The sequence below is a fragment of the Cetorhinus maximus genome, chromosome 21, assembly GCF_964194155.1.
Source record: "Cetorhinus maximus chromosome 21, sCetMax3.hap1.1, whole genome shotgun sequence".
In the NCBI taxonomy this organism is placed as follows: Eukaryota; Metazoa; Chordata; class Chondrichthyes; order Lamniformes; family Cetorhinidae; genus Cetorhinus; species Cetorhinus maximus.
The window spans coordinates 92,253,597-92,280,512 of record NC_135899.1 but is presented as its reverse complement, the minus strand read 5'-3'; the positions used below and the strand labels follow the sequence as shown (position 1 = coordinate 92,280,512).

The window sequence follows — 26,916 nt, the reverse complement described above, 5'->3', positions numbered from 1 at the left end:
GCGTATTAGTTGGGCCGTCGAAGTTGTTTCATGAGTCAGGATAGGTCAGTTTCTGGTTGGAATGGTCGATAATTGTTTACTGCCTCGTTCTTCCACGATCCTATCTTAGCATTAGATAAGTTTAAACATCTGACCATTAAACCTATAGTGTATATCAATATATATATACTATATGCACAGGCTAACCATTTGATCTGGGTTTCTGTCTATTGTTGGCACACTGTTGGGATTCTCTGCTTTATCCCTAATGCCATTTGTGACATGGGTTTAAATTGAACTCAGTGCCACTTGCTTCAGTCACTTGCTGACACTGAAGTTAGCTGCTGATAAGTTATGAATAACTGATGGAAGTTATAGGAATTGTGCCTGTAAGACTGCTTTACAAAATGCTGCTAAATCAGCCCCTCAAAAGGCACGCCTGGTTTTAAAAACCAACAATCAAAATTTAAGTGTCTGCGCTGTTGACTCTCTCTTCATCATCACTCAAAAACTAATTCTTGTATCTGGATAAAAGTGTTTCTTCTGCTACTGTTGCATTGCAGTGTTTACTGTTTGTACATGGTTAGTTAAAGGCAAACTACAGCGGATGCTGGAAACCTGCAATTAAATAGAAAATGCTGGAAAACCTCAACAGATCCAGCAGCATCTGTGGAGAGAGAGAGAGACAGAGTTAACGGGTGGAATTCTCCCACCCGGGTCTGGGATGGGGAGTCTTTCCCGCTCCAGATGCCACCATGGAGTCGCGTCATATCACACGATCCCGAGCTCATTAATGATGCAGTCGGGGGGTTTCCTGAGGTTTCGCGCAGTGAGGCAGTCTGGATGGCACCCTCCCCCCCCCCGGTCATGTCCAGGCACCGTTTTTAAAAGGCGTCCGGACATCACTGACCCAGCGCTGAAGAAAGAAGATGGACCTTCAAGAGCACTCTGAAGCTGGAAGAGGGACCTCCTCAAAGACACTGAAGCTGGAAGATCCACCTGATGGATGCTCCCTGCATCACTGCTGCATCTTCCGGGGTCTATGGCCAGTGGAGATCTCCATCCCGAACTCCGGAGGAAATGCTTCAATCAGACATTTAGTAAACACATATCTTGGGGGCAAAGTTCCTGAACTGCTTCAGTGAATTCCCACTTGTTAGGGAAGGAAACAGTTAATTGTCAAGGGGTGTTTAAGTGGGTCCTTGTAAGTTAACAAGCTAAGCACATCACTGGTTTGTATATAAACCACGTTTGCAGCCGGGTATCCTTGGAGAGAGAGCATGTGGTGTCCATGGGCCTTCTGTGCCCTGTGAGTACTGTGGGGACTGGGGTGCTTTATTGACCCCCTTAATCACGTATTGTTTTGAATTTTGTAAGTTTCCTTTAAGATTCGGCAGTCTCCCTCTTTAGTTTGCCCTCGATTTGCTAATTTAGTTCAATTGGTTGCCCAAAAAAGAGTATGAAGGGGAAACAGGTGAGGCAAATGGGCTGTGGAGTTTTATATCATCGGAATATAACTTGCTTTGGAGAAGGAAAGACTTGGTCTCTGCCTTTGTTATCAAGCGGCGATTGGAACCACTGGATGTTGGAATGGCCGTAAGCTGTGCGTGGCCTAGCACACCCTGCGTTCCTGATTTGACCATGACAGGGACAGAACTTCCTTTTCTTCTTATAAGCCCACCAATAACAACAACAACTTATACAGCACCTTTCAAATAATGAAACCTCCCTAAGTCACTTCCCAGGAGCATTATAGAGCAAAGTACAGCACCGAGCCACATAAGGAGACGCCCAAAAAGCTTGGTCAAAGAGTCAGATTTTAAGAAGTGTCTTAAATGAGGGAAGTGAGGAAGAGAAGTGGATTGGGATACGGAGGGGATACGGAGGGAATTCCAGAGGTTGGGACCAGGCCACCAATTTTAGAACAGTTATGGCTGGGAATGCACACGAGGCCAAAATTAGAGGAGCACAGATACATCAGAGGATTGTGGGTTTGGAGGAGATTATGAAGATAGAGAGGAGCAAGGCAATCAAGGGATTTGAAAATAACAATAGGAATTTTAAAATCAAGACGTTATTGACCAGCAGCCAACGTTGGTCAGCAAGAAAAGGGGTAACAGGGTAAAGGGACTTGGTGCGAGTTAAGACATGAGCAACAGAGTTTTGGATGACCTCAAGTTTACAGAGGATAGAATGTGGGAGAGCAGCCAGAAGTGTGTTGGAATAGTTAAGTCTAGAGGTAACAAAGACGTGAATGAGTAGCAACAGTAGATGAGCTGAGTCAGGAGTGAAGCCGGGCAGTGTTATGGAGGTGAAAATAGGTGGTCTCAGTGATGGCACAAATATGAGGCCGGAAGCTCATCTCAGGATCACATGTGACATCAAGGTTGTGAACAGACTGGCTTCATCCTGGACTGTTGCCAGGGAAGGAGATGGGGTCGGTAGTTAGAGAACAGAGTTTGGAGTGAGCGTGAAAGCAATGGCTTTAGTCTTCTCAATATTTAATAGAAAATTTCTGCTCATCCACTACTGACTGTCGGGTGAACAGTCTGATAATTTAGCAACAGCGGAAAAGTCGAGAGAGGGGTATTGAGGCAGAGCTGGGTGTCAACTATGTATATGTGAAAACTAATGCCATCACAAGAGACTGGACTACAACATGAACTTTTGTTTAACGTGGCCTTTAACACAGGGGTGGAGACTGCCTATGATATACGCAGAGATATCTCGGTCTCACAAGGAATACCTCACTGACAAAAGGCAGGAGCAGCCCTATAGGTTACAGCTTGTCTATAGCCAATTTGTTTTAAAAAACTCACTGTCTGAGAGTGTAGTAGGGCAGAAACCCTTGAAGGATTTAAGAAATACTTTAAAATGCACATGAGGTGCCATAACCCACAGGGTTATAGTCCAAGAACAGGAAGGTAGGATTAGATTGGATAACTCTCAAGCAATGAAAATGATGGGCCAAATGATCTCCTTCTGTGCTATAAATCTTTCTACTTTTCTAAGTCTGGCCAACCTGCTGACTGAGGTCGAAGCCTGGACAACTGAAGGCGGAAGAGAATTTTTTTTCTCAGTATTCGCAACAGGCTCTTCCTCATTCTGGGGGAGAGGTTGAGAGAACAGGAAACCCGAGTCAGTAAACTTAGGTTTGTGTTTCTGGCAGCTTCAGTGTGGGGTGTCCCAGATAGGCCTGCAAATCGCCAACGGAACACTTGTGACCTCTTACTGACCCGTTGGGCTGGGGTGGGAAATGGGGAGGGCGGACCACAGGTGCACTCATCCAGTAACTAAACCAAAATAATCTCACCCCCCCACCCCCAGGTTTGCTGTTCCTCTGTCTCTACAAGTATGCACATTCTTCCTATATTAGGCATGTTGTTCTCTTTCTCCGTGTGGTAATTAACTGGTGGATTACTGCTTTTGAGCCTCAGTGGCTGAAACACTTGCTGACTCTGTCTCACTGTCTGTAATGATTGAATATGAATAATGCAGCTCAAGTGACAGAGATTAGAAGAAGATTAATTGAAAACATACAGCCCATTTCTGCAGTATTGTTGCAATGTGACTTTTTTCCAATTTAACGCCACTATCTGAAATGAAATCTATACATTTTTCAGCGTTTACATCATTTGTTTAAAAATGTTATTTCAGAAGTATTTTCCCTAATATAAATCTGTAAACCACAGGATTTAATGACGCTTGTAGATTTTTTTTTTTCCCTTTTAAAATCCTCCTTCCATCTGGCTCTCCCCCCACTCTCCACACTGCCCCCAGGGCAATTCACAGTGAAGAGTGTGGACAAACTGACAAATTTTACCTTTGGCAGGTGGGCGCGATCGTCGGGTCCGGGAGCGGCCAGGAAATGAGCCCCCAACCGGGTTTGGCCCCCTCGACCGCGATTTCACGTTGGCTGGCCAATTAATGGCCAGGCAGGGTGAAGCGTGCACTGAAAAGCTCAGCGCTGCCGGGGTGGGAGCGGGAGGAGGGTGGGAGGAGGGTGGGTGATGACATTTCTGTGGGCGTGGGCGTGGGCGAGCGCTGAGAGAAAGCTCCCTGAAGGCAGAGAGCTTCCTCGGGGAGCTGCAGACCTGAAAATGCTACAATAAAGATTTAAAAACTGCAAAAAGAAAAATGTCCAATCAATCACCTGAAAATATAGCTGATAAAAATGCTGCCCACAGATATTTATTTTTATTTTATTCCATAACGGATATTTCATCCTGGCCTTGGGTGAGGTTTGATGAAAAATGTAAAGGCCGCCTGGCCGACTTGCCCGTCCGCCAACAATAAGGTTGGACGGGCCACGAAAGATCAGAGACAATTACATCGTTAATGGGCTTAATTATCCCCTTAATTGTTGGCGGGCACGCTTCCGACTTTTGCACCTGCCTACCGAGCAAAATATTGCGCGATGATGTCGGTACAGTCACCCGGCGAATTCTCACGGGCTCTTACGCCCGATCGGGCAGGGCGCGTGCCCACCCATAGGATGTAAAACTCAGCCCACTGTTTCGATAGACCCGCTGGATCGCTATAGGAATCCATAGGTGGAATTTTCTGTGCCCGCTGGCGTCGGGTGTGATTGGTGGCATGAATGGACAATATGGCGCCATTGGTTTTACGATGGCGAGAAACCAGTTCATGATCGTCCGCTCAGCGCACCAACAGCGGGGCCACGTTCCCCGCCATCGGACATCGGATACAACCTCATTGTGATACATCAGCATATCATTATCAGGCCAGCCCGGCCGGAATTGGGCCCTCCACCCCGCCGGATCGTCCGTCCACATCGGCGAGAAAGCACGCCAACGTGTTTCACAACAGCCCATAAAAGGCGTGCACTTGGCGGCCTGCACTCTGAGGGGAACTTGGGGGTGAGTGCACAGTAACATTGTGCAGCGCTCATCAGGGTTGCCTGTTGGACTTTGAGCTTCGGGGGGTCGGGGTTAAGGGCAGCCCTGCTATGAGGCGACTTGTGGGGTAGGGGAGGGGTGCCAAGGGCAGTTGTGAATGTTTGACTCCAATCTGGCCTATGGCAGCGTGAATACCCTCTGTGAGAATGCTGCTGTCATGGAGACGCAGTGGAGGCCCTAATAGTTGCTAGATTCCCAGGAAGATGACAACATGCAGTGAGGACACTCCATAGATCTTCACATGGCCTCTGAGAATGTCTAACTCCTGTCTGGCTAAGGGCAGCTCACTTGTGCTCCATGATCAGGGCCATCTCAGAGGTGCATCCATGAAACTTTAGACACATCTAATGCTGTGTCCGCCTTCAGCACCTCAGCCCTTCAGGAGCTGGTGCACAGCATCACTGGTCACAGATGCTGGTGTGATGGGGGCCAGCCCCACCTTAAAGGTGCTGAGAGAACTCTGTGGCGCCTGCCCACTACATTCTGGCAGCAATGACCAGCACCACCGAGGTGCAGACATCAGTAATGTGTCCAGGGAGTGTGAGGCTGGACCATCACTGTGGTCTGAAGGTTGCACAGACACAGGGAGGAGGCCCTGGACTGAGACACCTGCCTTTATCTTGTGTAGAAAGGTTTCACATCTGAGTGACATGAACACTGCTCATCAGAACAAGGAGCCACAGACAGGGGGACATTCTTAGGAGTTTATTAACAATAGTGAACAGTACGTACAAGTGATCAACACCCGTGCCCAGGCTGTGCAACTAATTCTCCTTAACTTTCCTAACCCTGCCGCTATGTCTTGGTGCTCCCTGGACATCCACAGGGGAGGTGGAGGCAGCCTGCTGACTGTGACGCCCTGTCTGTGATGACTTTGGCGGGCTTCCTCTGGAGGGCTGAGACCTGGAGGGCCTTGGCCTGCTTTCGGGGTCCTGCTGTGTGGCAGTGGCCCCCTCCTCGGCCTGTGGAGCTGGAGCTGCTGGGTCACAGGAAGAGGGGAGTCGGGTTGGCCGGACACTCCCAGAGTCACCTGGGTGGATGGCCCCGGAGTGTGCACCTGCTGAACCTCCTCCCTATGGGTGCCTGAGCGCTCCTGGCTGACTCCTTGAAGAGAAGGGGTAGCTGGAGTGAGATCGAGCTGCCCAGCACCCCTCTCGCGTACACACTGTTAGAGGCCGACAATGGCATCAGCGCTGGCGTTAAGCCCGCGCAGCAGTGTCAAGAGCGACATCCTGGACCAAGGTTGCTATGGCGACTGCCATCCTGCCAGTGTTGACCTCGGTGTGTTGCAATCCCGGCGCTATCACCTCAGCCTGAAGATGGATGGACTCCTCCATCGTGCCTTGCAATCTGAGGAGTGCAGTGGACATCCCTTCCTGATGTTCCCGAGCTTGCCTTTGCAGCTCCAGCAACTGTGACATGACCAAGTCCAGAGGCTCCTCATCTGACTCAGACTCAGCAACGTTCTGGCCTCCAGCAGCTCCTCTGAGTGCCGGGGACCTGGGAAGTCCCTGCCTCCACCTGCTGTGGGTCAGAAAGTGTGATGTGCTCACCAGATTGTGATCCCGAGGCTACTCTAAAGCTGGGTCCCACCGAGGTGTGTGTCTGCGCTGGTGGAGGGTGTGGGTGACGCTGTGACGGGACTTCAGGGAGGGTGTCTTCAGATTCCTCATCAGAGGTTTCTTCGGGGTTTGATTGGAGGCCCTGGGTCATGGACTCTGTCGACTGTTTCCCAGATGTTCCTGCAGAAGCAAGGGGAGATAATCAGTGCCTGGCAGTAGCCTGTGAAAGAGGACACATCACTCACAGCATGGTTATCTGATGGATGTTGCACTGCTGGATCCTCACTTGGTAGAGCAGCGCCGACCTCACCGTCAGCACAGGAACAGTCCAGATCCTCGCGGTCAGCTGGATGGCTCTGATTTCAAAGTCCGATAGGACCTTGATTTCAGGCATTCCGCCACTGCTCTGTGACCTCGCCAGCTTGTGTGCCAGCTTGTCCTGCATGAATAGAGATGGAGAGAGTGTAAACAGGAAGCCTGCCAGGCCAGGTGATAAGTATGCCTGGTCTGTGTGGGTGGTGAGTGGTCCCATGGATGGGATGAGGACAATGACGGTGAGTGTGAGAGAGTGAATGGTGATGTCCCTTGCACTGACAGTGAGTGAGTGCCCTGTGGATGTGTGATGGGTTTGTGAGTGTGTGAGTTGAGAGTGATGAGAAGAGTAACTTACCCTGGGGAACGGAGGAGATCATTCCTCCTCTTGCGGCTCTGGGTAGCTGTCCTCTTTTGCAGGGATTTGGCACTGACCATCACTGCCAACGCCTCCTAAGCTAGGTTACTGCTGTTGCTGCCCATCCTGTTGCCAGAGTGGGGATAGAGGACATGCCGATGGGCCTCCACGGCATCGAAAAGGTGCCCGAGAGACACGTCGCTGAACCTGGGGGCTGCCGTCTTCTTCAGTTTCGGAGCCATGTCTTCGGTACAGCAGTGGTGGTCTGGAAGCACCGAGATGTGTGCTTGCGGCAGGACTTTAAATATGGCGCCTGGCGTGATGCAGTGGCGGGGCGATGGTAGACGGGCGAATGAAAGCCCGCCGACCATGGAAACCGTGTATGTTCCAGCAATGCATAAATTATGTGGCGGGTTTGGGACGACGCGGCGTGAATACCTGCCATTGCGTCGTTTTACCCGCCCGCTAGCACACTTAGTGCCAATCAGGGATGATTCTGCCCCATGGATTTTCCCCAAATCCCTTTCTTCCCTTCTCTCTGCTGATGCTTCTCATTGCTCTGTATGGGTTCACCTCTGACATGTCAACTATTTTAGCAGTTTTCACCTTTTAAGCCAAGGTCGCTGACTGAATACTAGACACTCCCCTGCCAAACCCCCATGCATGCACACACACAAATGATTACAATAGGGCAGACCAATATAATTTAAAATGATTACATGAGTTGTAGGCATTGGCTTGTGGTCCTGGCAGTAACTTAATAGGGGTGGAATTACTTGAAAGTATTGTTCAAACAAAAATAACTAGTCAAACTGAAACAAAAACAAAAAATTCTGGAAAAACTCAGCAGGTCTGACAGCATCTGTGGAGAGAAAGACAGAGTTAATGTTTCAAGTCCATATGACTCTTCTTCAGAGCTTCTAGCTTCTCTTCTAGTCAAACTGAAATCATTGTTACATTATAAATGCTAGTCTATAACTTCCACTTCTGTTTCAAGAAAAGGCTTATGAGTTGAGTAGTTTTATTTTTCAAAGAAACAGATGATACAAAACAAGCGAAGAAGATACTCTGTAGAGTGCATACCTCCGCCATGATGTGTAACTCAACATTATCATAATTATGCAGCTCTTCCTTGAGGCTTTTCCCTGCCTGGGTTGATGCTCTGTAACTACAAAGCTGAAAAAAATAAATCTTCTCGTCAATCTCCCTGAGGAGGCTTTGGGCTGGTCCGCATCCAAAAACCTGCCCTGAAAACTCTGCTCAAACTTTGACAGCTGTGACAAATGCCACCACAGCAGCTGAGAGACAGTCCACAATATTCTAAAGCAATCAACAGCATTCGAAACAAAACAGCGCACACATCATTCTAAAACAGAAGCCAATTCTCCCTATCTCCCAATGTTAGCGGATCCTTAAAAAATTCCAAAATCCAGGAATCTGATCTTTGCCAAAAGCTAAACGTTTCTTCCCTGGGCCAAACGCTATCTGTGCATCAAGTTTTGTTGAAATCCGCCCATTAGTTTTTGAGTTATATTGTTTGTAGATAAACAGGCTAACAGGGACGAAAACAGTGGCGAGGGTAATATATTAACTCAAATCAAATGTCGTAAACATTCCCTGAAGCAATTCATCTGAATTCATCCCATACATCTACTTCTAATCTTGGCAAATTTAAGGGACAACAGGCTTATTGGCCAAAACTTCATGTATATGACCACACTGGACACATTAATGCACATTCCAATTACCCACATTATTCTCGTGCTCAAAATGAAAATAGTGATCATAAAGGCATCCGGTGCCAGATAGGGAACAGGCCAGTATAAAACCAGATGAATGGCCACCCTCGTGGTAATTGTCAGCGAACTCATTGTCCATGAGAGCCGCGCCGATTCACAGAGTCATTATGGCACTGAAGGAAACTGTTCAGCCCATCGAATCCATAACCCCCTAACCCAACATCACTACATGCTTGTTTTCCTGCCCAGCAGAGTTCACTGAATGGTGATCAGGGCAGGAACTTTGGTTGCTTTTGTTCTTAGCCTGAGGATGGTGAGGCTGATGTTGGTGACCCCACTGCTATCTGAGACCAGCAAAGTCAGCACAAACCAGGGGTTAAATCTGAGATGGTTTTGTTCCGCAATGTAACTGTTTGCAACAGTAGAAAAAACGAGAAGGAGCTGGCAGAGCGATAAGGACAAATTAATCAAGGTTCTTATCTTGAGTGAAGAGCCGATGAGTAATCAGGAAGGAAGGAAATTGCAATAATATCCATGAAATAGAAGATTAAAAAATCATGTTTGATTTTTAACAAACAAGGTTTCAGGTTTCTAGGATTCACTTTCGAATGTCTGCAGATCTTTTCAGTGACTCAGTGTGAATTTTGACATTAAAGTTCACGTGCTACAGTTTCAACATGTATTGTCATTTAAACCCAGTAAATGGGGGATAGACTAATTCAACATAACTGATCCTGATCAGTTCAATCATGAGGTAAAACATGAGATCACATTTAGTTCATAAGCTCTGTCCTACAATTAGCAGCAGCTGAGCTTTAAAAGGCCAGGTTTAAAGGTAATGATTTTTCTTTTTGCAATAAACACAGGCAAGCACGCTCCGATTATAGGTCAGAGCCAGCTGAACCCATTACACTGATTCCCTGATCTGTGCCCACCTTGTGTGAACCTCTGTGGGCCACTGATTTCAAATCTTATGTCTGGAGCTATAGGAAACATGAGCTGTTTTATATAAATTACATTTTTACTGAGATGTTGTATGGGGTCTACATGCAGCATGATGTCTAGCAAAGTTTTTCTAACTTACTAGTTTGAAGGAGATGTTTTTTATTTTACAATTGATTTTTAAAAAATATTGTTAATGAATATACTACTTGGGGCATTTGAATTTTGGAAGGATGGGTAATACGAAATTTATTGCTTCAGAGAACTGAAATGTTTCTGGATTAGGGACGGGATGAGTGCGTGGTCCTGTCTGTGACCTTTTATTTTTGATGTCAGTAACAATTATCCCAATGGCTAAAGCTGAGCCCCTTCAGTTTGCAATGTCGCTTGGGAAAATGCATTCTAACATCGCGTAAATAATGAAATATTGCTTCACCGCTCACTCAGCCTGTTGAGATGTCAGGATGTAGTCTCCTTTGCAGTAATAATATTGCATGCCTTCATTATTGCTGGGGCATCACTTCTGAACACAGACTGGTCTCAGACTGTAACTGTACTGTTTGCAGATGGCTGGAATGACTACTTCAAAAGAAAGCTCAAAACAGGATGTTAGAGCAGTGCTTAGTGAAATGGATACTGTACACGAAGAATATGAAATTTGCACTCTTAATACAAATAAACAAATGATTTTGTTCACCCCTAACAGTGAAAAGCAGATTTTTTGACTGGAAACTTTTTTAGTGAAGGGTATTTCATTTCAGTATTGAGCTTTGTTAAGTGACTGAGAACATTTTTTATTTTATATAGTCAGCTTTTATTCATTCATGGGATGTGGGTGTCACTGGCTAGACCAGCATTTATTGCCCATCTCTAGTTGCCCTTGAGAAGGTGGTGGTGAGCTGCCTTTCTGAACCGCTGCAGTCCATGTGGTGTAGGCACACCTACAGTGCTGTTAGGAAGGGAGTTCCAGGATTTAGACCCAGCGACAGGGAAGGAACGGCGATATATTTCCAAGTCAGGATGGTGTGTGAGTGCTTGAAGTGTTGTCAGCTCAGATTCACCCAATACAGTACAACATAGATTTGCAACTGGAGGGCCATTGACCCCAAAGGAAAGGAATCCCAGGGGGTAAATTAGGCCATCAAATGCCTGAAATTTGCTGCATTTGTTAACTTATTGAAGTATTATGTTTTTGCTAAATATTACTAAAAGGTATTTCCTGCAATAATAGGGAAGTTGTCATTTGGAAGCTGGGAGAGGAGGTCATGTATTTATTAGAGGAGCATATATTTATTATTAAGCTCGGTTAGTAACAAATTATAAAAGATTTCTGAGTGATCAATATCTAACCAAACTAGCTAACAAACTCTTCCAGATCAGACGGAGCAGACAAGAAATTCCCCACATTTCGCCAAAAATACCTTTAGTTAGCCCAGTATTGGTAGAGCCATGGGTGTGCTGGTGGGTGCCTTCACAGTGAAATTCACAGTCCATAAGGAATATTCAGCTTAATATTTGCCCAACATCAAGGGTGAAAAATGTACCCCTTTCATTCTAGTTCACTAGTTCCTACTAACTTAATAATTCTTTACATATGCACACAGTTTTAAAATCCAATTCTTTCGTTATTCCTACTATTTGTAAATGACTTGTATTACGTAAAATCAATTGTATTTTTAACTAACTTTGTGCCTACATTAGTGATCCATGGCTATTTAAAGCTTTAGACTTTTAGAGGGTTAAATTTCAGAGCTTCCTTTAAACTGAGCCCAATAGGAAACTGTACCAAGAATAAAATCCATCCCTCATTCAAGTGAGCTTGGTATATCATCGATAATCCATGAGCAAAGGGGAATAGCAAAAGGAAACAAAGACTTGCATTTAAATAGTACCTTTCATGACCTCAGAATATCCCAAAGTGCTTTGCAGCCAGTGGAATACTTTTGAAGTGTAGTCATTGTTCTATGTAGGAATGGTGACAACCAATCTGTGCACAGCAAGCTCCCAGAAACAGTGCTGTGATAATGACCAGATCAGCTGCTTTTATAATGTTGTTTGAGAAACTTGTAGGACTATGAACAAAAAGTAGGGATGTGGGACCAAGCACAACAGCTGTTTCAAAGAGCAAGCATGGCATTACAGGCTGAATGGTCTCCTTCTCTGTTGTAACTTTCTACTATGATTCTATAATTGAGGGATAGAATTTGGCCAGGATACTGGCAAAACCTAGAGCACTGAGCTAGACACAAGAGCTAGTCTGCTACTGTTTATTGGACTGTGACTTGTCCTCATGGGTGGGTTTGGCTGGTTCAAGGTTGCTATGAATAACAGAGTCACCCCTAATCCACAGAAGCATATATCGCGCAGTGGCTGAGGAGATGTCCCCAGCCCTGCCTTCTGGTTCAATAAGGTTGTGGTGAGAAGCGGCAACAGTGAGTGTCTAATGGAAATAAAATGAACCGTGAACTTATTCCGCCCTATTAACAGCTTACCTCTTGTTCTTTTCTCCACGTTTTCCCTGACTCTATATTCGCTTTAAAGCTGTTACATCTCCATCTTTTTCCAGTTCTGACGAAATGTCATTGACCTGAAACGTTGGACAGAATTTAATGCCTCCCCCCTGGGTGAATTTGGAGGCGGGTGGGCATTTAATGAGGTGGGAGGGTGGCAGGAGGAGGCTCTCTGCCTCCACCCTGATTACGTTTGTGACAGGAAGGCCTTCCCACCACGCGGCCAATTGAGGCCCTGAAATGGGCAATTAATGCTCACTGGGTATTAACCCAACGTGGTTGGAGGCCTTGTCACCCGAGCAGCATGACAAGCAAAACCTCTCAGGGTTGCTGGTGGGCATCCGGAGGGGGGGGTGCGGTGAGGTGAGGGGAACCCTCATTAAGAGGCACTCAGTGTCTGATCAAGGGACCCAGATGGGCCGCTGAGAGTCACCCCCTTCCTTGCTGCAGACCACACTCCCCGGTGACCCTCCCTGCCCTGCGACCCCCCCCGCCATTCCACCATCGCTGAACTGTGACCTGGGATCTAGTGACGACACTAGGCCTCAAGTGGGTGTAGTTCCAGCAGCAGCAACTGCCTCTTAGGTGGTGCTGCCATTCAATAGAGCCGCTGGTCTCTGATTGGCAGGCAGCTCTTGGCAAGTGGGACTGACATCCTCGGGGTCCCTGATCCCAGGAAAGACCCGCCACTGTGCAGTTAAGTGCCTGAGTGCCACTTAATTCGGTGGGCCTTCCCCAAAGGAGGCAACCGGGGTGTTGGGGGGGGGGTAAGTTATAGGGGCCAGGCGAGACCCCATTGCCTGGATTAAATCCAGCCTGTTAATTCGGTTTCCCTCTCTGATGCTATCCGGCCTGTTAAGTATATCCATCATTTTCGACAGTGATTTAAGATTTCCAGCTTCCACAGTATTTCGCTTTTACATCTGATTAATGTTTCAAACTCATGTCCTATTTTTCGGTCATTACAAGAGAAATGTTTTTGACAAGAGCTGAAACTTATTTTCAGTAGTTAAGTTAAAAGAGTGCTTAAAAACCAGCTGTCTGGGAAATGTGCAGTGTTGGTTTGATGAGGTCCGTGAATAAGAGTCAACAATAAATTGAGTTAATTAATTCAACTAGGTTCTATGGTATCCTTAGCAACCCAGGAGTACAGAGAAGAAAATTGGACAGTTTTCTTAGAATTACAGAATCATAGAATGGTTATAGCACTGTAGGAGGCTTTTCGGCCTGTCATATATGTGCTAGCTCTCTGTAAGGGCAATCCTGCCTGTAGAGTAAAGCGTTAACATTTGAAGCATACATGATGCTGATGAAATAATGCTGTCAGATCACATGACTGAGAAGGAAGAGAGACCTGGAAGGAGGAGAAGCTCCAACCTCATGGAGAGGTCCAAATGTGTAAATACTTGCCGGAAATAAAGAGTAATAGTTTGAAAAACTACAGACTCGAGCAGCATACTTTGGGAGCATTGGTTACTATTGTTTCAATAGTTTTCCCTTTGGAAAGCATCCGCTCCAGAAATTTTCCAGAGTTTTCCACTCTAGAAGGCATGGAAGGAGTAATATGCCATATGGATGGCATACTTATACATGGCTCCACCAGAGAAGAACATGATCGCAGAGTCAGAGCAGTCCTGAGTCTTACAGGATGCAGGCCTAACATTGAATGAAAAATGCAAGTCCGCCAAACCTATTATCAAGTTTCTAGGTCACATGGTACAAGCTCATCCACAAAAAATGAAGGTAATCAGAGAATTTCCACAACCCAGATCATAACTGAGCTTCAGAGATTCCTTGGGATGGTCAACCAAGTAGGCAAGCTCCTACCAAATTTAGCAGAGGTCAACGAGCCTTTGAGACAGCTGTTGAGACAGGGGCAACAGTGGTGGAATGTGGACCAGCAAAATGCTTTTGAAGGGATTAATCAAAATCGTGGCACATTACGACCTAGAATTACCGACCAAAGTAGCAGCAGATGCATTGTCTACAGGTCCGGGAACAATTTTATTTCAAGTGCACAGGCACGGCAAGCATAAACAGGTCGAATATACCTCTAGGTCACTAACAGAAACAGAACAATGATACGCTACAATAGGAAAGTAGACATTGGCAGCAACATGGGCGTGTGAAAATTTTTCAGACTACGTTATGGAATGGCGCTTCAGAATCAAAACAGACCATAAACCATAAGTCACCCTTCTGAGCATGAAAGAAATTGTGAAGATGCCACCCAGAATTCAACAATTCAGGCTAAGATTGATGAGATATGACTCCATCACAGAGTATGTACAAGGGAAGTAGCAAAGAACCGCAGACACATTGTTCCAGGAACCAAACAAGAGGATTTACACTTCATCAAGGATGTTGAAGCATATGCATCCTTAATCACTCAACATTTACCAGCTACTGCACAAAAGTTGTAGGAAATAAACCAAACCCAGCAACGAGATGAAGAATGTCTCAAAATTAGAGAATATTGTCTGGAAGGATGGCCAGACTATATCCTCACTAATCCAATACCACAGCAGTGCTTTGAACAGCGTAAGCACCTCACAGTCATTGACGACTTACTGGTCTTCAACAAGAGAATAGTCATACAGAGAGCACTGCAGCCTGATCTTCTTCAGAGACTTCAGCAAGGTCATTTAGGAATAGCAAAAATATCGTGCAAGAGCACAGCAATCAGTCTGTTGGCCAGGCGTCACTCACTCTGTAGGTGAAATGATTTCTAACTGTCTTACTTGTGCCGTAAAGAGCCAGGAACAAAAACTCAAACCCAATATCACCATGAGCGACCGCGAGAGGGTAAAACCGCGTGAGGAAGAACAGAGAAGCAACCAGGCTTGGAACTTTCAATCACAGGCGTAGAGTCTGAGTTACCAGTGCTGAAGCCCAGGGAGAGAGCGTGGGTCCGAGACCAGCAGAGGGATGTCACAATCATTGAAAAAACTCCACAAGCGAGATCGTACAGGATTGAGACAGACCAGGGTATCATAAGGAGAAACCGCAGAGCCTTAATATCCTTGGAGAGAAAGCCAATAGAAACTTGGACTGACTACTCAGAGCCTGATGAAGTGGAAGAAAGACTTACTATAAACTTTACAGCCACCAGGAGAACACTCACACCGACAGAAGGGAGAATACGGAATATACTCAACCTCAAAAGGAGATCAGAACAAGATCAGGGAGATTGGTCAAGGCACCTCAGATACTAATCCTGTGAATTCTGAGACTTTGTGGGGAGATGTAGGAGGATGTGAACATGATTGGGGTAAAGACTTGGGGGAGATGTAGAGAAAAGGGTTAACATTGGAAGCATACATGATGTAATAATGATGTCAGATCACATGACTGAGAAGTAAGAGAGATCTGGAAGGAGGAGAAGCTCTGACCTTGTGTAGAGGTCCAAATGTGTAAATGTTTGCTGTTAATAAAGAGTAATGGTTTTGAGAAACTACAGACTTGAGCAGCATACTTTGGGAGACAGAACCCGAAACATCCATTTTGACCCTGACCACACAACAAAATACTGCCATTTCCCCACAGTCCTGCAATTGTTTTTCCTTCAGATAATCCTCCAATTCCTTTTTGAAAGCCTCGACTGAAACTGCCCCCACCACAAATCTCGGGCAGTGCATTCCAGATCCTAACCACTCTCCATGTAAGAATGTTTTTCCTCATGTTACATCTGGTTCTTTTGCCAATTACCTTATGTCTTCTGCTTCTCAACCCTTTCATCAATGGGAACAGTTTCTTCCTATCTGCTCTGTCTCGACCCCTCATTGTAGTCAATCACTACTGGAATGTATACGTGTCTAGACATCGGGTCAGGACAGGATTTGGCACTTACTTTACAGGCTCAAAAATTGAAAGCAATCACTTGCAGTGTGTACAAGCAAGAGCCAATGTCTTCTGGGAAGGATGGAAAAAAAATGCCAAATAAATATTTTAAAAATTGCAGCTGAATCTGACAATCCGAAGTTTAAAGAAAAATTCAATTTTTAACCCAAACGATTACAACAGTTACCTACTTAAATCCTAAATATTCCACCAGTCCATATTGGTTATTAAAGTTAAACCATTCAAACAATTTTATTTTGGTGTTTTTAAATGAGACAATTTATTTCTTAATATAAAAGCAAGATACTGTGGATGCTGGAAATCTGAAATAAAAACAGAAAATGCTGGAAAAGCCCAACAGGTCTGGCAGCGTCTGTGAAGAGAGAGAGAGACAGTGTTAATGTTTCAAGTCCGTATGACTCTTCTTCAGAATGAATTTATTTTTTTAAATTTGACCTATTTGTACTGACGTAAATCTGGAGAGGTCTAAACCTCAGTAAATCATGTGATTTGCCTGTCACTTTTCACAAGTGTGAATCACTTTTTCGAAGTGGGAGATGAAAGAATTTAAATTCAAAGAGGTGGCACAGTCCAAAACCAAACGTACTGCAGCACTGAGTCATGGCACAAGGATAATCTGAGCTCTGCAACTTGATGTATAGCAGCAAGAATGTAAATACTTTCTAAAAATCAAAGTTCATTTACTGCAATGTAGAGGACAGTGATACAAAATGACAGAACGCTGGGGAAACAGCAGCTTGTTTTAAAATGTACTTAACCTGTATTTTACAGTTAAATCAAATCAAGGAGCAAAATCTACAACCTTGATTCAGAAATACAGTACATTCTGTTTTAGGCTGAAATGTTCTCCGTGAGTTTATTTTTTCATTCCTTCGGAGAGGTTTTTTTTCAAAAGATTGATCAATTGACTGCTTGTGGTTTAAAATTTAATCAGTGGATGTTCTGAGTCTTCAGTGTAATAATTGTTTTAAATTGAAACTTTAGCTTAAATGTTGTTGATGATGAATGATTTATTTTCAGAACGAATTTGAATTTGAATCTTCCAAAGTTTGGGTGAATATGACACGGATTTTTACTCAACTCTTTGCACCATTTACATCAACGATGGAAGGGATTGAAGGTTTTCTTCATAGTGAAGGTGGAGAATAGTGAAGATGTCAGTGGCAGCATGATTATTAGATTATTGCATTATAAAATGTAGCAGTGAAAAAAAAATAAGATATCACATGCACTGCAACTCTATTAATGGCAATGTGACCCTTGGGTTAATGTGCTATTACCTACTGGTTAAAGTGTGTAGCTGTTCTGTGGATGTCTTCCTTATTTCCTTTCCTCGCCAGTTTTCTCCCAACCTGTCCTGGGGAATGGTTCCACAGGGATCAGGTTCCTCACCCAACGAGCCATTCTTAAATTCTTCATTTATGAAATTCGGTGACAAATGTCAACAGACTTTTTGAAAGTGGAGGCCATCTTAAAGCAGCAATGCTGTTGTCACCCAAGAGCCACTTTTTGTGGTTGAATTTTATTTTTGCCTGTTTGAAGGCCGTGCCCCTGTCACCACGTGGCTCAGATTAATTAACTCTCCACAGACTGGGTATCGAACCAGGGACTTTTGGGGTTCTTGTATCACACATCTAAGGGGGAACGAAATCTGGAGAGTGGGCAAGGGCTGTCCACAATTCCCCCTGCCCCAGGCTTAATCAGGGCAGAGACAGGAAGGTGGTGAAATCCCCAGCTGGCACCCTCCCACCTGATTAAATGCCCCAGTCTCCAAACGTGTCTCTGGGAAGGGCATTAAATTCACCGCTAGTCACTGGGGGAATAGCACTAATCCAATGAGGGAGCACATTATGCTTTTTTTAATGGCTGTTTGCACCATTTAGAAAATTAATAACATTCTGAGATTAGTGAGCTCTGTCCAGAGTATTTCATACACTGTCTATAATTACTGCAGGTTTCTCTGGGTTTTGGGTTCTAGGTAAGAGTGGACTCTTCAGCACTGTAGTTTGAATTATATTGAATAGTTTACCATCAATTGCAATGTTGACATGAATCTGAATAACTGTTCCCAGCTGTGCTGTTCAGTTTATTTTAATACTTAGTAAGTGAATTTAAAGCTGAAATTTTATTTTACATGGTGTAAAAATTAAACCAGAGTGATCCTCCTGACTCTCCCTCCCTCGGTGTTAATCAGGCAGTGAATTCTTGCTGGTCATGTTTTAAACATTGCTTCCATTGAGAAATGCCTGGGTCAGAAAGAGGCAGAGTTTACAGTCACTCTATCTTTGCCGGGGAAAGGGCAGCGTCAAAATACTTCCAGCATTAATTAAACAAGAATGCAAACCATTTCCATTTTGTGGCTGCACTGATGGCTTTGCTGCACTGGCACTAGACCATCTCGCAAATACTTCTGCAGCTCACAGCATTGAATGATGTCCGAAAGTGTTGACCCTCATTTATTTTTCTTTCTAGGCTGGTGTGTGTTTATTATAGAAAATGCCATTAGCATATAACTGATCAGATTGCTGCCACAATTCCTCATGTGTTATCTCCTTGTGCTGCCATCACTAAACAGGCAAAATGGAACTTCAACATTTTTGCTTCCTCTTATCCCTTTATCTTTGTTCTTCGGGTACAAGTCAATACAGGTGAACCACATCATCATACATAACTGTGCAGTAGGATGGACAGTGGCAGAGGGAGAATGCTATCTAAGCTCTATACAAGTTTACAAAACTTTAAAGGTGGAATAGTAGAATCTTACAGTATAATGTAGGCCATTCAACCAATCACCCATCAAGCCTACTATCATATTTTTCTTCACATGCATTACCCAGCCTAATCTTGCACTTCAGTTTGCTCCCTTATTCTTAAGTGCTCTTTTCAAGTAATTATCCAATTCATTTTGAAAGTTGTACAGACTCTGCTTCAGCAATGGTTTGTGGCAGAGAGTTCCACATTCTAACCCTCCTCTGTACGAGGTATTTTTTTTCTAACTTCCCCTTTAGTTCTGCATTGAGCGATCTTAAAGGTTTTCCTTCTTGTTACCAGCCAACCGAAACAACTTGTCACTACCTGAGCATAATTGGGAAGACATTGATCAGGTCACTTCTCAACTTTCTTAACTCCAGTAGAGTACAGCCCTAATTTCTCAAGTCCCTTGATAATTATACAATCTCTTATTCCGGAGGATCTGCTCATTAAGTAAGCTGCACCATGTCCATTGTTGTTATATCCTTTCTTAATGGGGTCCCCAGAATTATGCATAATACTCTTCCTGCCAGCCAAGGTTTTGAAGAGGTTTGACAATACCTTGTTTCATGGCTCTAGATACAAAAGCAAATATTAAAAAAAAGAAAGACCTGCGTTTATAAAGTGCTTTTTATGACCTCAGGCCACACTAAAGCGCTCGACTGTAATATTTTTAAAGTGTAGTCATTGTTGTAATGTAGGAATAGCAGCAGCCAATTTGTGCACAGCAAGCTCCCATAAATAGCAATGTGATAATGACTAAAAAATCTGGTATTAGTTGATTGTTGATTGGCCACGACACTGAGGGGAATTCCCCCCGACGTCTTTGAAATAATGTCCACCTGACTCAGGGCCTTGGTTTACTGTCTCATCCACATGAGAGCATTGCGGGCAGTGGAGCACTCCCTCAGTACTACACTGGGAGCATCAATCTTGATTTCATGCTTAAGTCTCTGGAGTAGAACTTGAACCCATTTTGAGTTAGTAACTAAGAGTGCTACCAACTGAGCCACAGCTCATCATTTTTATTATTTACCCTTCATCCAGCGATTGATTTGGATCCCCAGCTCTCATATATATTGTGAACCCTCCCCTACAAACCCTTCCTTACACCCCGCCCCCCACCACTCCCCTACCCCCAGCCCCCCAGCTGCCCACTCTCAACAATTCACTCTTGATCAGTCTGACTGGTATAAATGGGTCTCTTGTTAACTTGGGTGGAGTCTGTATAGGTGGGAGTTTTAAGAGAATAAAGAAGCTCATGTACAGGAGGCTGGTGTGGTATCGTTTACTTTGCTGTGCTGAAAATACACTTCCTTTGCTCATAAAGAAATGACCCAGAATGCCCTACACTTCCTGTAAATGAGAAGAATGCAAGGTGGCTGGAAATCTTGAAGTATAGGAATAAAATCCCAAGACAAAGTGATGACTTTGCATTTTTATTTTCAAGTCTCGGATGCACAGTATTATGATCCCTTCAGAATATTTCTGGCACAGCCTACTGCACTGAAAGACATTTGCAACTGATTTATTTCTCGTTCTGCTTTGGTTTTCTCAATGAATGTGTCATAAAATCTTAGTGCTCTGTCCCTCAGCCACACACATTGTCACTTTGATATGCTTTTCAGTTAAGGCATTAACTTCTGCTTAATTAAATTAAAATAGTTCACTGACTTTGGGAAAATCTCTTTTATGTTCCTTAGATGCAAGTTGCAAATTGTTGTCCATGGTAGATTCCCATAATGTACTTATTTGTAGCAATTTTTATTTAACAATTGCCAAAATGTGAAATAAATATATCAGAAAGAAAGAAAATGCTGAAAACATTATCCCCAAACTTACAGTGTGAAAATATTAGCATTGGAAACACACTCTTTGTCTTTTGCAATGTAATCAGCAACTGTTAAAAGAAAGCAAAACAAAAACAAAAACAAAAATACCTGGAAAAACTCAGCAGGTCTGGCAGCATCTGCGGAGAGGAACACAGTTCACGTTTCAAGTCCGTTTGACTGTTCAACAGAACTAAGTAAAAATAGAAGAGAGGTGAAATATAAGCTGGTTTAAGGGGGTGGGACAAGTAGAGCTGGATAGAGGGCCAGTGATAGGTGGAGATTGCCAAAAGATGTCACAGTCAAAAGGACAAAGAGGTGTTGAAGGTGGTGATATTATCTAAAGAATGTGCTAATTAAGGGTAGAAAGCAAGACAAGCAAGGTACAGATAGCCCTAGTGGGGGTTGTTGAACTCAATATTCAGTCCGGAAGGCTGTAAAGTGCCTAGTCGGAAGATGTGATTCTGTTCCTCCAGTTTGCGTTGAGCTTCACTGGAACAATGCAGCAAGCCAAGGACGGACATGTGGGCATGAGAGCAGGGTGGAGTGTTGAAATGGCCAGCGACAGGGAGGTCTGGGTCAGGCTTGCGGACAGACCGAAGGTGTTCCACAAAGCGGTCACCCAGTCTGCGTTTGGCCTCTCCAATGTAGAGGAAACTGCATTGGGAGTAACGAATGCAGTAGGTTAAATTGAGGGAAGTGCAAGTGAAATGCTGCTTCACTTGAAAGGAGTGTTTGGGCCCTTGGACGGTGAGGAGAGAGGAAGTGGTGCAACACCTGCCCCTTTACTTTAATTTTGTTTGGTAATGAAACTGTGAAAAACATTGGGATGTTCTATCATGTTAAAGGCAAATAGGGAAATGCAAGTCATTGTTGTTAAACTCACTGATGTACTCACTGCGATTATCATAGCCTACCATAGGCAGGAGTGTATGTCTGAAACAAGTTCTTTCTTACAGAGGCAACTAGGATCCCAATTTACGGTTTTAAGGAGTACATAGGTGGAAAGCAGAATGTGCATACTCACTCATTTGTACTGACGGTCCAATCAGGAAGCTAGGGTAATTTTTTTTTAATGGTGAACGTATGTGAAGCTAGAAGGAGCAGCTTCAGAAAAAACCCCTGTGGGCTGGTGTTGGCCTCGTCTCTGAGGACCCACATTTGGCCTCTACCAGTGTTCCAGCCAGCAGGCGTTCCTGGGGTGAAGTGAGCAGTGTTGGGCCTCCACTGCACCACCCACAGCTCACCTGCTGAATTTGAGGCCCTGACCTGCAAACCACGAGGGGGCCTCCTCGCAACGGAATGACTGCCAGATGTTCAGCGACCTGAAAGTCCAATTCAATCCCTTCGTATCAGTTAACGCTCCCAAGCCAGAGCAGGTAAATAAACTGATTTGAAATGTCAAATCCTGAAATGGAATATTAATGGCCTTTCTCCTTGCTTACAGATTTCCAGATAATGGGCTGCGTGCATTGCAAAGAAAAGGCATCGACGAAATCCCAAGCTGAAGATGGGGATGGGTTCTTTAACCAAAACACGAACCCACGCTATGGACCGGACCCCACCAATCAGCCCCAGCCTGCAGTCTTCACAAGGATCCCTGACTTCAACAGCTTCCATGACACTGCCAACACGGCACTGACACCTTTTGGTGGCTCTGTTGGCTACCCAACTGGGTCACTTCCAACAAGAAGTGGAGGGGTGCCAGGTTAGATACCTTGCTCACAAATTTAATTCCATGTAAAAATGTTGCGACCCAACCGGTATACCATTTACTAGTGAAATGCATTCTCAACAATAATTGTGCAACAGGTATAAATAGCTTAGCAGTTATAATATCAGTGATAAAGGGATATTGGGAAACTGTTGGAGAGAGAATATTCTTGGGTGGTGTAAGAATTGTCCTTGTTCTGTTTGCTAAGGGCTTTAGAAGTCACAATCTCCTGTCATTGCAGTAAAGGACATTGTTGATTCTGAGTCTTTTGGGTGGAAGTAAACATAAAATGAACAGAAGATAGCCTAACTATTAAACCACCCTTATTAGCCTCACTATTAATCCACCCTTATTCATGGGCATTAATAACTTTTTTCTGATAATTGTGCCTCGCTTCCAATTTCCCTCCCAGTCATTTCAGTTTCAATCTAATGATCTAATGATTGTTTTCTCCTTTAGCTGATTCCAACTGAAGTGATATTGTGAATCAAAAATTATTTTTGATCTGCAGCCTCCAGAGAGTGTATCTGTAAAAGAGTTGAGCCCAGATATTCTTGCTGAACTTGCGTGGGGACTTGCCTGCCTGTCCTTGTCTTCCTCTCTTCCCAAATATTAGGGGAAAATCTCTACGCCAATACTGACATTACTGGGGTACAAACCCCATTGACCTGACAGCTCCATTTAGGGGGTGGGGGGATGACACAGGTCAGTTTGGCCAAAGATGTGAAGGCCTCGGTTCTGCTGTGTTAATGCTTTCTCACTGGCATGCCCCATGGTCAAATAGCAATTGATCTTTGACTTCAATTGGCATTTTAATACTCATTTTCAGTTCTGCTTACAGCTATTGCGTGGCAAGTATACCTACTTCATGTAGGCATCATTTACCAGACCAGGTGTAACTGGATCCCATCAGACAAACCCACAGAAATGAGGTGGAGATGAAGCGAGTGGGGTTGAGTGAAAAGTTCACCAGGACTACCTCGGTCAGACATTCCCACTGGAATGGGACAGACACACGGCAGAAATGCTACCCTGATTTCCTGCACTCTGATTCCCACTCCCCGTCTATGTCCCTCTGTCCTTGCAAACTACCGACTCCATCTGCAGCCTCCCTTATCCTTCACGTTCTTGAATGTGTTCTATCCCTCTGCAGATCTCTCAAAAATTATATCCCCTGTGACTGTGACCATCCCTCTTCATCCTTCCCGACCTCTCTGCACTTATTACACAATTGATGATGCCAAGAAGGCTGAGAGGTGACTTGATTGAGGTGTACAAAATTATGAGGGGAATAGATAGACTGGACAGGATAAAATTGTTCCCCTTGATGGAGAATTCTAGAACCAGGGGACATAGATTCAAGATAAGTGGCAGAAGGTGTAGGGGGGACATGAGGAAGAACTTTTTTATGCAGAGGGTAGTGGGTGTCTGGAATTCGCTGCCCAAGTTGGTGGTAGAGGCAGAAACTTTAAACTCTTTTAAAAAGCACCTGGATCTGCACCTTAAGTGCTGTAAGCTGCAGGGCTATGGGCCGGGTGCAGGAAGGTGGGATTAGAAAGGGCACCTGGGTGTCCTCGGGCTGGCATGGACAAGATGGGCTGAATAGCCTCCTTCTGTGATGTAACTTTTCTATGGAGCTACAAATTTGATAGTAAAGCCTCATATTTGAAATTCCCTTTCTTGTGTTTACATCACTTCATGGCCTCACCCTCCCTCCCTTTAGAACCCACCCCAAATCCTTCCTCACAAAATCTCGATTCCCCTGTCTCTTCAACAATTCACGCCAGCGTTAACAGTCATACCATTCTGAACCTCGACTCGCATTCCCAATTTCCCCGCACTCAGCCCCTCCATGCTCCTTTGAGACGCTCCTTAAAACTCACTTCTTTGGCCAAGTTTTTGGCTCCCATCTCCTGAAATGTCTTTTGACTCGGTGTTCAGTTTATTGATTACAGCCCCTGTAAAATACCTAAACCCTGAAATAGCCTAGCATCCAGTCAGTTGTCAAGAAGGTAATTCAATTAGGGATGGGGCAATAAATGCTGGCTTTACCATTGACGCTCACTTCCCATGAATGAACAAATAAAAATCCAAGCTTCCTTCATCCGGGTGCTGATCCATTTTAGTAGATCAGCTGCTCCGTCCTCACCTGAACTGCTGTTTGTATCAGGGATGAAAATTTTTATTTTAAGCTTCAACAGTGGAAGATTTTACACGTTCTGTTAAAAGCGTGCGCTTTGTCTGGGTCGAAGTAAATAATAAGGTGGCCCATTCCAGACAACAGCTGTTGACATTGGAACCCAAGGGTGAAGAATTGTACTGACTGGAACTGGCCTGGGCTCCTGTATAGTGGCTTCCCTCTGTTTATAAATATTTATATATTTTTTATTTGAGTAATATTTCCTCTACATACAGGCCTTGCATGTGCCACCAGTGACCCAGAGGATGGCTAGCTTTCACCTAACCTTACCTCAGTGCCACACCTCAACTGGCATAGGGGCTACTGAAAGCTACTACTTGATGCTCATTCTCCTCGTGACCCCTTTTCCCAAATCATTTTCTGACAGTTTTTTGTTATCTGAATTAACTGCAATGTCTGTTTGCAGGATCATTGGGCAAGATAGCAACGACAATGGGGAGTGATATTTAAACTGTTTATTTTAAATGCTCGCCATTGTCTATATTGTTGAGTCAATGAGCTATGGGACTAGATGAGAATATGTACAAATGCATTCATTTATCATCATGCCATTTGGAGTAATCATTAGAGTTCCGGAGGCCTTTTCTACTGAAAATATGTGGATTAACCATTATTTCAACGTATTTTAATCTTTGGAATATTTATTTTGCTACAGACTCAGTATATGGACCATGTCACATCAGTAAACAGCAGGATTTAAAAATTTGTGCATCATTGTTTAGTCATATTAAACCTATATAAGCAGCTGAATCAACAGAAATTTAGCATCTCGTAGCAGCACTTACTAAACAAAATGTGTCAGGAAAAGATAGAAAAGAATCCAATTCTCATCACTGCCCCAAACAAACTGTTTCCACTTTTTAAAGATTTCAGATATTAGTTTTCGAAAACTGTATCAATCCACTTCTTTAGCCAAAGACCAGCTTACAAATGTTTAGAGACCTCTGGTTGAACAAAGGAAATCCATTGCTGGGCTTTTTGGGTGAGGATTTTTTATGAACTCATTTCCCTTTCATAACAAATCTTACACAGAGGATGCAGTTTGTGCCCACGAACCTATCCCAGTGTCTTCACAGTGCAGAATGAGGGCATTCGGCCCATCAAGTCTGCGCTGGCAACTTCCTATTTCATGCTTTTGTGTCAACTTTTCCCAATCAATTTTGCTCTATTGATTGTTCTGTCTGTAGTCAGGTGGCCTGGCCACTAATGTGGAGAAAGCTACTGAAGTGTGTCCCCCCCCCAACCTCTTTCTACCTTGTAAAGAAAATCACCGATTGAAGGAGATAGGCCTCCAACAGCAGTGACTTTAGCACCTAGAAATGACAGCCACCACCAGCCTTCCAACCATCTTCCCTCTTGGTGATGACAAAAAATTCCCCTCAACTTCCCAACCAACCTCGATTTTACTAAAAAAAAAATCAAAATAGGATATCTCTGAAATCATCTGTTGGAGTAGAGTGGCGTGTCCTCACTCCCAGGGATACAGTGCCAACAACAGCCCAGATCTTCCAGCTTCCTGTTGGTCATACCCCAGTGGTACCCTGGAAGATATACCAGGTCCCCTCAGAAGTCCCAACACAAGGTCTCCATGGGAATTGCCCCAGGAAGTTTCAAATTCCAATGGGTAATTCCTTTATGCTGGGGCCCTCTGAAAAAATCTCCAACCCTGAGTTAGAGTCACAGGCTTCCGAGGGTTACGACTTACTTACCTGGATAGTTACCCAGGAAATGTTAGGAAAAAATAAACTAACTCCTGAAAAGTATCCCGACTCCACCCCCCATCGACACTCTGAGACCACCGACCCACTCACTCCCCTCTGACCTGACCTGATCCAACGTCACCACCCTACCCACCCTCCCCACCCAACGGTGAATGTCACTCCCTGGAAGATTCAACCCAGTGAAAAGAGTATAAGTTCTTGGTGGATAAATACCCTGATGACTATACAGATCAGTACATAACAGACATTGTCCCCCACAAGCCTCATATAACTGTATTGCTGGGAGGATGAGATTCCTCTGTGATTCCTCTGACTTTGTCAATCCTTCCATCTCTCATGTCTTACCTCCTACACTGGCCTGATGCTGTAACTCAAAACCCTTCTCTCCTTGCGCCACTCAATTTTGTTCATTCTGCCTGTCAGTGGCCAGGGTTTCAAAGGCTATGTTGCACTCCTTCATAGGAACAGGAGGAGGCCATTCAGCACCTTGAGCCTGTTCTGCCATTCAATTAGGTCATG

At 44.4% G+C, this 26,916-nt stretch overlaps 2 protein-coding genes across 8 annotated transcripts in view; one reads left to right on the top strand and one right to left on the bottom strand.

Annotated features, from left to right (window-relative positions):
- LOC144696132 (digestive cysteine proteinase 2-like) overlaps nt 1-26,916 on the bottom strand; it is a 440,777-nt gene that overhangs the window by 331,173 nt on the left and 82,688 nt on the right. The gene's annotated exons all lie outside the window — the stretch shown is intronic.
- Nucleotides 1-26,916, top strand: part of LOC144696131 (tyrosine-protein kinase Fyn-like) — a 307,951-nt gene that overhangs the window by 215,008 nt on the left and 66,027 nt on the right. For all 6 annotated transcript variants that reach the window (XM_078567468.1, XM_078567466.1, XM_078567467.1 and 3 more), the window contains one exon: nt 22,210-22,470. In XM_078567468.1, coding sequence (XP_078423594.1) covers nt 22,221-22,470 — 250 coding nt within the window. In that variant the 5' untranslated portion in view covers nt 22,210-22,220. The remainder of the gene's footprint in view (nt 1-22,209; nt 22,471-26,916) is intronic.